This window comes from Aptenodytes forsteri, unplaced genomic scaffold, assembly GCF_000699145.1.
Source record: "Aptenodytes forsteri isolate BGI_AS27 unplaced genomic scaffold, ASM69914v1 Scaffold55, whole genome shotgun sequence".
NCBI classification, from domain to species: domain Eukaryota; kingdom Metazoa; phylum Chordata; class Aves; order Sphenisciformes; family Spheniscidae; genus Aptenodytes; species Aptenodytes forsteri.
The window spans coordinates 12,298,263-12,308,076 of record NW_008796063.1 but is presented as its reverse complement, the minus strand read 5'-3'; the positions used below and the strand labels follow the sequence as shown (position 1 = coordinate 12,308,076).

Below are 9,814 nucleotides of genomic sequence, written 5' to 3'. Positions count from 1 at the left end.
CCCCCCTCTGCGGCCGCTGCCGCCTACGCTGCCCCCCGTACCCGCGCGCGGCCTGCCCGGTGCTGCTGAACGGTGGTCTGCAGCAACACCTCCTCTCCCTTCCTCCTCGCCAGGTCCGCAGCGCGCTCTGATCCCGACTGTAAGGTCCCACTCTTTCGCTCCTAACAAAGTCGCCTAGTTCTACTGTGTGATGTTTTTCTTGGATGGGACTTTGCTGGGAGTACTTGACGCGTACGACATTTTTTCCCACAGGTTCTAGAGATAACGTATCTCCTAGTGCTGACAAACAAGAAACCTCTCAGTTACAGACTAAAACCTGCTCTGGTCTTGACACAGAGAAGAAAACATCTGTCACATTTAAACACGTTCCCGAATTCTCCAATAATGAGGTTAGCCTGCAGGACAGCTCACGGGCAGAAAGCGTACAGGCTAGCCAGGAAAACCTGTGCCGTGGAATGGTTAGGCCTGCCCCTGAGGAGAAAAAAACCCAAACCTCCAGAAGCTTGATGAAGCTGAGGAGACGGACGAAGGCTCCGGTATCAGAGGAAAGGGAATCAGTGCGTGATGTGCATCTAATCAACGCTGATGAAACGATGAAAAATCAAATTGCCAGTACAGAGGAACTTCAGTCACCAGTCTTCAGGCGAAGCAGCCTCTCGAACGCTGAGGAAGACGCTCAAAGAGCATCCAGACCAGCACTTGTGCAGAGAGAAGAAAACAGTTTCACTCCTGCCGATGCGGCGTTAGGAGTTGTACAAGACGTGCCTGAAGACAGTGTCCCTCCAGGAGTGCCCGAGCTGTTCCTGTGCGCGCTGAGGGACAGCAGCGATGTCTGGCAGCCTGAGTCCCCACGCGCTGTGGCCACACCTGATAACTGTGAGCCTGCATGGCTGTGTTCAGAGAACCGTGACTCTGTTTTACTTGACACCAGTGGCGACGGAGGAAAAGAATCCTCCAGTGCAATAAACCAAACGGATGGTGAGAGTATGTGTGAAGACCAGGGAGAATTACATAGGCTCTTGGGTTTAATGTCAGAAAATGAAGTATTGCCTGCTGACGGAAATAACAGTATAACTAATGAGAGCGAAAGCCATGAAGGAAATCAAAGTGACGCTAATAGCTTAAATCCCTTTCCTACAGATCATGCTCTGGGCAATGTTGAAGAACTGTTGGAGAATCAACAGCTTGAAATTCGGTCGAGACTTTCTCATCCAGAAAAGGCAACAGCTCCTGAAAGCGCACTGAGCTCTTGCACGGTGGTTGAAGGGCTTCTCTTTCCGGTTGAATACTACGTCAGGACAACTCGACGCATGTCTAATTGCCAGAGGAAAGTGGACCTTGATGCTGTAATTCTCAGCCAGCTGGGCAGAAGCAAGAAAGGTCAGCGAAGTAAGTGCAAGCAGAAAGATGCAAGTGCAGATCGGCCCTCCCAAGAAAGAGTTGAAAATGATTTGGAGGCAGGGTTCGTGCCGTTCCCTTTTCTCGGTGCAGAAAATGATCCAGCAAATTCAAGTAGTCCTCAGAAATCTCTTCCTGCATCCAGTGGTAGCAGCACTTCACTTGGATCGATTTCTCAAAACAGTGTCACTAGCACAAAGCACGATCAGAGACGATCACAGAGGAAACAAAAGGGGAGAAGAAAGTCTGCCTGCAAGTCCCCTGTGCATCAAGTGTCACAAGAACTTATAGAAAGTTTGGATCTCGTAACAACGAGGGACAGCAGTAGTCTGCTGTCAAATGAATGTCAGAGTGAAAAGGAAAACTGTGAGGCTGATCTTGAAAAATCATCTTCAGATGAGAGAAGGTTGGCTGCTGCTGCAGCTCTTGGGGCTGGAGAGACAGAAGTGACGGGCGCTGTACAGCCAATGAGTGCCGATCCTCCTCCTGGAGGAAGCCAAGTGCTTGGCAAATGCCGTAAGACGCTGTTAGAACAGGTTCAAAATCCACTTCAGAACAGCGATTCTCTGAACCCAGGGAATGAAACTTTTGCCAGCCATACAGGAGATCTGGAAGCCAACTTAACTGTGTGTCAGGCTGATAAACATTCCGTGGAGCATGTTAAGAATCAGCACGTGCGAGGGGCTGAGCAGCTCCTAGCGATTAATGTCCCTCCGCGCCGCTCCCTGCGTTCCTCTGCAAGACAGAGAGCCAGTCAAGTCTCAAAAGGTACGTCATCAGGTATAAGGGCTCCCTAAAACCGCAGCCCAGGAGCGAGGCAGGGAGATGTCCCAGTGAGTGCATGCACTGCTGTTCGTGCCCTACCATGGTTTTTTATTCAAGAAAATCTGATATGGGTTAACTATTTTTTTTTTTTTAAGTAAGAGAGATTTTTTAAAAAATTTAGGTCATTGTGGTGCCCGTGTTCCTTGAACAATTCCAGAAACTTCTGCTTCAGCACAGTGACGGGGAGTGAACGGCAGTGCATGGATGAGGAGCAGGGCTGAGAACTTCTTAAGCTGCCTTTGCTGTTGGAGCGCATGTTGTGCACACTGGACCTGATTTTTCCAGCAAATGGATGTAAATCTGGTTCTCCAACTAAGTCTGCATATTAATGATTTATTTTTTTTTTTTTAGTGCTGACAAGTGTGAAACACAAAGAGCAGCATTACAGTCTGAGGGTCTGTGAATGTTGTGGAAAGAGAAAGCGTTGGGAGAAAACCAAACGAAACAAACTGACCAAGCACCCGGTCAATTCTGGCAGTCTTTGGCAATGATATTTTAGCTGAAGGCTTGATGCAGAGCAATTGCAGAGTGTAATGTCTTTCCAGAAAAGTGCCACTTCCATGTGTTAAGATGGATATCGCTTTTTTTTTTTTTTTTTAAAAATAGATTAGAGTGACACTCTGGATGAGATATTCTGAAAAGGCTAGTTGCTGGTTATTCTATGATGTGTGACGTTCTCTCTTGTATTCCTCTGCTTTTCTAGGTGAGAGCAAAAGAGGATGTAGCTATCCAACACATTCAGAGGGTCCCGCTTCTCTTGGCCTCCCTGCTGTGGACCCCGATACCGGTGGCTCTCTCTTCTCCTTCCGCAGTCTCCAGTGGCTGGCCCCCAGACTGGGTATCCGAGACTTTCACTTGCCGGATGAGGAATTTGGAGTACTAAAACTTGAGAAATTAGAATCTTCCCCTGTGAATGACTTGGAGGTTTTTGTTCCTAGTGTGTTTGGAGATGGTGTGGCTTCTGAGGACACGCAAGATGCACAAACGAATCCAGAAGAAAGAAGTCTCAAAAGTAATTTGATTTCGCCTTTCAAAAATGGGTTGCCCAAGTTACCTCACTTAGAAAGCCCAGCTTCCAGGAAGGAACTTTCCAGCCATGAATTGCTATTTACTCCCATGGGGACTGTCTTAGCTGGTGCTCCCAATCAGCCTGAGTCTCAGATTTCCTCATCTGTTTTCCCTGTTGTGGGTGCAACCTCAGCTGTTTCACCATCAGTACGCAGTGAGGTCTTCCCCAATACACCTTCTGTACCTCCCTCGCAAGTGAGCCTGAACTCCTCCAAAGGAGCACCTGCCCAGGCTGTGGATGATGGGGAATGCAAAGACCCTGCCATTCCACTGCACTTGGACAGCTGTGGTGCAGGATCTGCTAGAAAAGAGGAGGAACAAGGTACGTTTCCTTTAGAAGCCGAAAGAGGTCCTGATAATAAATCTGAGGAGGCTGTGGCCTTGGAGAAGCATCAGCAGTCAGAGAGCAAACAGCAGAGATCCTGCAGAGCTTCTCCTGAACAGGTAACAAGCTGGCCTCTTTGCCAAGGGTCCTAAGCCAGTGGTTTTGTGGGCGAATCCCCTTTTCCAGAGTCTCACCTGACTGTTTGCCTGCTAGCCCTGCATGCTGTCTTTTAGCTGACTTAGTAAATGTTTGGTTTTCATCTGTTGCCTAAGGTCTTTTGACCTCAAGAGCAAATTCTTTAAAATTCTGCTTGATGAAACTGGAGATGTGGGTGTCAACGCTTACTGCGGGATGCATGTTTGAAACGTGTATATGAACAAAAAGTTTCTGGTACCCATATAGTGTTGGTCTACCTTAAGGAAAATTTTCAGCTAGGATTTGGTAAAGGAGATTAAATGACTCGCATGCGGGATGGGTATTGAGAGAATGACTTGTCTCTGAAGGCTGAGAGATGCAAAGTGGTGGTAAAAGACAATTTTCAGGTGAAACCAGGAAATAACCTGTCTGGGATCTCTTGTTTTTCAAAGACTTGCAAGTACAAAAAGAGGTGCTCCTACCATAGCTCTCCAACAACTGCGTGCAGAGTGAATTCACGCTTCTGCCTCATTCTTGCAGGTGCTGAATGTCATTTCAAAGTTGAATTATCCTCATTCTTTACTTGTTTGTGCAGAAAAAAGATGTAGCAGGACGGTTGACTCCGGTACTGCTTGATGGCCTGAGAGAAGAGAGCTTGCAGCTTGTATCAAAGCTAAAGGTGGGATAACATCGGATAATTGTTTACTGAGTCAGTAGCAGCTCTTTAATACCAAGCTTAACAAAAATGCAATAAAAAAATGCAGAATGGCTAGTTGAACAAAACAGAACTAATCAAATTAGACAGCAATCTGTCTTCACTTGTGGTAACGCATGCTGAAAGGTTAGATTGCTGTGTAACTCCTTTTGACTGATAAAGGATTTCAGTGTTTGTTTCTGAATAATGAACGTCTAAACACATGCAAATGTCTTAACAAACAGAACTGCTGCGTTTTTCTTCAGCCCCAGGTAAAATGATCTCAGCCTTGTACCCCTGTTGCCTGCCCTGTGGCTCCCGTGGCCTCCTGTCACCATTTCAGGCACTAAGTAACCCAGTAAGGAGCAAATTTTGTGAGGGACTACAGCACTGCCAAATACACGTGTTGATGTTCACACCCTTCTGGAAAGGAGCCTTGCTTGAACATGCCATGACCAAGGCAAATCTTGCCCAGGACTGTTTGCACAGCTGAGCCATCGGGTCGTCTTCCTGCAGTGGTGTCCTTCCACCGTCCTATGTCTCGTAGGGGGCAGAGGACGGTTGGCAGGCAAGGAAGCAACATCTGTGGGAAAGCCTGTTGAACTCCAAATGAGCTTGCCAGGGGCTGGGTCACCTCTAGCTTTTCCAAACCAAAGTGCAAAGTTTTGCTCCAGAAGCAAGTCGGGGGGGTTAGCATAACCAGCCAACAATAATACGGCTGAAGCTGAAAACTTTTTTACAAGGGAGAAGAGAAGGCCCTTGCTTTCTTTAGTTTTAAACTCAGTCTGTGCTACTGCAAGTCCTGTCTCCTGTTCGTGCAAGAAGGGAAGCAAGTGCGTGACTGCAGGTAGGTGGCACTCGGGCTTTGTGGTGCCTGTGCCCCAGTCCTGTCCCAGCTCTGGGCTCTGCCGGGTCCCTGTCGTTTCAAATGACAAGTGATTTTTGTGAAGCGAGCCAATGTATTTGCTGCTCTGAGGGTGAAACCCACCAGGCTTGTTTTCCTTGGTGCCCTACTGGCACTTTACTCAAAATTATACATCGTAAGCATTAAGTTTTAGCCTCAAATTCTCGTCACACTGAATGTCAAGCATTTTTATCAGGCTGAACCTCCGGGTTAGATAACCATGTCTATCGGAAGAAAACCAGCGCTGTTTTGTTTTGGACAGGATTCTTCAAGTTCCTGCGCTGTGGATGTGAGTACCATGTGGTGGGAAGCAGCTGGCAGCAGAGGGCTCTGTGTGGTGACCGCTTGCGAGAGTTCTGTCTCCCTGTGGAAACCTCTGGCATCCGACCGCTGGGGAAAGGTCTATACGTGGCAGCTCGGAGAGGTATGAACACATTCCTTATTTCTAGAATTTAGGGCAACTTTCTTGTCCCAGTGTGTTAGTTCCCAAGATGCAAGGAGCTTGCAGTCTTGGGTGCAAGGTAAATTCTTTAGGTGGCATAAATTTTTCATTCCATCAGGCAACAGAGGAGAATGATTTGCACTGCTGATGGAGAAGGCCAGTAGCTTGTACGGCCACCTGTTATCTGCTAGAATTGGATACTTCCTGCACCGAATGGTGGCTGCACTACAGCCACTGACTTGTGCTCTTTCCCCTTACGCTCCCTGGAGACACTTTTTGTCTCTTATATCAACAGGGATTGTTTAATTAGGTAAGCAGTCAGAGAGTTCAGCTGTTAATCTAAGCGTGCTTCTTCAGAGGGATCTGAAAATTAGTTCTGCTCCATATCATTTTACTTGAAACACTCTAGAAAATGGGAATAAAGTCGAAGCGACGTTGTGGGTGACACTGAATTCTTGTTTTGCTGTCCTAGATTCCTGTAATACAGATCGTTCCTCTGCCGGACACCTGTAATCTCGTGTGTATAGCATTGGGAGATTTGGAGATTGGAGAAATAAGGTGGTGTATTTATTTCTTACTAGCGCTTTACACCCTGAATAGCTGCAGCTTAACTCTCCTCTTGTGTAGTGGTTGAAATTATCTCTTACTAATGTGTCACATTCTCAGGAGCTTTAACAGTTGGAAGATATGGAAGTGATTTCTAAAAATCAACTACAAAGACTTGCTTATTCGCCCCTAGGGGTGGTAGACTGTTGAAACACATGCTTATTTTTATATGCTGTGGCATCTTTGAGTTATGCTTCCTTCTGTCATTAGGCGTACTTTTCTCTTAATTTAGGCTCTTGCTTTATTCTTCTGAGAATGACGCATTCAAGCAATCGCTAGTAAAAACGGGAAATATCAAAGCTGTTCTTGGGCTAAAGGATAGGAGGCTGGTCAGCAGCAGCAGGACCATGCAAGAGCAGCAAGTGGAAATAGTATCGCTTTCAGAGACAGGAAGGTGAGTGCTGGTTTTGGGGTGGTCTCACTGTGGCAGGTGGAAGAAAAGTAAGGAAACAGATGTAGAAAAGCATCGGGTTCCTCTTCTTTCTGGAGATGTGCTGCGTACAGAACACATACTTTTTGACTGCCTTTTCTCACTTGCTAATCTGCTATTCAGGAGCAAGGACGGACAGACTTTGATGCCCCCCGAAGAAACTGTTTTAGCTTTCGCTGAAGTAGAAGGAATGAGAGACGCCTTGGTTGGCACCACTGCAGTGAACAGCATTGTTGTTTGGTCAGTGTTTCCTTTGCAGTCAAATGGGTTGGCTTGCAGGTGTACGTGCTGGCTGTAACAGCTAGCTGCAGACGTTATCTAGGGGTGTTGGTTGGCAGCTGATTTGCCTGTGAAATGGTAATTGTCAGAGGGCCTGCAGTCTGGCACTTTATAACTTCTGTACAGCTGGGCAGATAGTGAATGAACTATGCTGCCGTAATTCCACTTGCTTTTGCATCACATTTGTTACATCTCTTCCCGTGGCCTCTTGTCTTAGTTGGGTTTATGTGAAGCCAAAAATGTGTCTGTCTTGCATAGCGGTGTAACTGTGATTAGAAAATAACAGATAGAGGATGGAAATGCAGTCAGAACTTGTGTTTTCACCAACTGCAGGAATCTGAAAACAGGCCAGCTCCTGAAGAAGATGCACGTTGGTTATTCCTACCCAGCTTCCATCTGCCATCGAGCATATTCCGACTCTGTACGTATGTGAAATGTGACACACGGTTTATGCGTGAACTGCACTGACTAACTGTGGTGGGGACTTAAAGGATTAGGGTTTCTAGAGTGGATTGCAATATCAGCTCTATTTAGATACGCTGAAGATATTTCAAAGGAAAACAGGTTACCTAGGAGAAATAAGCCACACTGGCTGCCTGGAATTCTTGGCTTTCTGCAGCGTACTAATAAAATGAGAGCGATGCATCAAAGCGTATTCCAAAGCAGCAGCATCTTGGGCGTGGGAAGCAGAAGTGCTGTTGCCCAGTGCTGGTGCTCGGTCTCTTCCATTTCACAGGTGGGTAGCTGCCAGCGTGGTGATGGCACACTGCCATTGTCAGAAAACCTATTTGGAGGGGTTATTGTTTACGCATAGCCCCGAGGATATCAGCTGTTTAAAACCAAGATTCATAGTAATGATTCTTTCCCACTTGCTTCCACCTGTGCTGTGATTCCAGATGGATTTTTGTAGTTTATCAAGGATTTGATTGTTTTCAGTGAGCGTTTAACCTTTTGGGACAAGGATGTCTTGTCCGATAATGACGGCTTGAGTCAGACTCTTTGGAGACTTCCTCAGAATATCTATCCCAGCATATTTTGTGCTGGCCTGTGGCTGTTCTGAGAGTCGCTGTTTTCAGCTGTGCTGGTTTGCATGGAATTCTTGTTAAATTTATAAGCTCCTGGGGATTCAAACGAGGCCCAGAAATTTTACTTTAAACGTCACCTCATCCTACAGCAAGTTTAGCTTTTTCAGGCAGAAAGATAAGTGCATAAATCCACTGGGTCACCGAGCTGTCATTTTGCTGTATTGCATCAGCCCTTATCAGTCAGCAGCTGCTTTGGATTTTATCTAATTTGATAAGGAAAGTAAACCATTTCTATTTTATTCAGTAAAAATAATGCATCACTGTCCACGGGGCTTTGATTATAGAGAGCGTAGCAATTAATTTTTGGAAAATTCTTTGGGTTTTTTTCCCCTCTTGCTGTTGTTTTTAGTGATGTATTTTTTCCTCTGTGTATCAGGGCCTTCTGTTTGTCGTTTTAAGTCATCCACATGCCAAAGAGAGCGAGTCCTGTGGCAACCCCGCGTTCCGCGTGATAGCGTTCAACCCCAAAACAGCCAGGAGCGTGGGAGTGATGTTCTCCTCCCTCCCACCTGGGCATGCTGGAAGGCAAGTACCTGGGGGAACTCCGCGTGCTGGCTTCATGACTCCTTCGAGGTGGTTTTGGGGGGAGAAATCGCTTAACGAGCTGAGCAGCACTGCTGGCAAGGATCCATTTGCCGTCTTGCCGATGATAAGGAGGCTGCATCCGTCACTGCCGTTTGTCCTGCACATAGGCTGGAATGGGGCGAGGGTGTTGGCTGTTTCCTGCCCGCTTCCTGCGCCAGCCTGTGCGCTGACCTCTGAGCTCCCGGCGTCACCGCGCGGCGAGGGGCTCCGCTCACCGCAGGTCCGCTGACGAACGGGAGCATTGATTTTCTGCAGGCGTATGCCTTTGTCTTCCTCCCCCCCCCCAGAAAGTGATTGTGGAAATGCTGTAACGGGGTTGGTTCGTCCGGCAAACTCCCCGGGCAAAAACCCCTGAGAAAATGTCCGCCACCGAGGCGTCCCGAGCCGTTGTGCTGTTGAAGAGCGCTCCGCTAGGTTTATTTATGCTCAGCAGCTGTCTGCAGTCCGATGACCTTTTCCTTCCTATGTCTTGCGTTCCGAAGACTAAGCCGTTTCAGGCTCAGTCCTGCAATGCACTTACACCCACCGTCACGCTTCCTATGTGCGCAAGTATTAGCGGATCGAGATCTTGGCTTACTGAACAATTGTCAAGTACGTACCGAGGCTGCGGAAGGATTGTCTTGACATCCTTCGTTCTTGGGTGCACTGAAGGTACGACGTGTAACATAACCTGGCTTCCTATAGTTGGCTTAAATTTGCTTATTAATTTTCTACGTTAAAAACTAGCTAATTTTAAAAAATGATGCGATAGCGTTTCGACAAACAAACTGCAGCGTTGTGACCCTTCTGTGTACGACCTTAGGTACCTGGAGGGTGACGTGAAGGATGCTTCTGCCGTGGCCGTGCTGACGTCGGGAGCCGTCGCAGTGTGGGACCTGCTGCTGGGGCGGTGCACGGCCCTGCTGCCCCCGGACCCGGAGGGGAGCTGGGCGCTGGCCCGCTGGGCCACCACCAGTGCCTGCCTCCTGGCCGGGCAGCAGGACGGGACCGTCTGCCTGTACCGGTACCGGCAGCCCCAGACAGGAGCGGCCTGACGGA

The 9,814-nt window shown here is 47.7% G+C and overlaps 1 protein-coding gene across 1 annotated transcript in view; it reads left to right on the top strand.

Moving 5' to 3' along the window:
- PALB2 (partner and localizer of BRCA2) overlaps positions 1-9,810 on the top strand; it is an 11,361-nt gene extending 1,551 nt beyond the window's left edge. Inside the window, exons 2-11 of the mRNA XM_019473965.1 lie at positions 253-2,166; positions 2,927-3,735; positions 4,347-4,430; positions 5,612-5,773; positions 6,264-6,349; positions 6,630-6,791; positions 6,951-7,067; positions 7,440-7,527; positions 8,568-8,716; positions 9,579-9,810. Coding sequence (XP_019329510.1) covers positions 253-2,166; positions 2,927-3,735; positions 4,347-4,430; positions 5,612-5,773; positions 6,264-6,349; positions 6,630-6,791; positions 6,951-7,067; positions 7,440-7,527; positions 8,568-8,716; positions 9,579-9,810 — 3,803 coding nt within the window. The remainder of the gene's footprint in view (positions 1-252; positions 2,167-2,926; positions 3,736-4,346; positions 4,431-5,611; positions 5,774-6,263; positions 6,350-6,629; positions 6,792-6,950; positions 7,068-7,439; positions 7,528-8,567; positions 8,717-9,578) is intronic.
- The last annotated feature ends 4 nt before the right edge of the window (positions 9,811-9,814 follow it).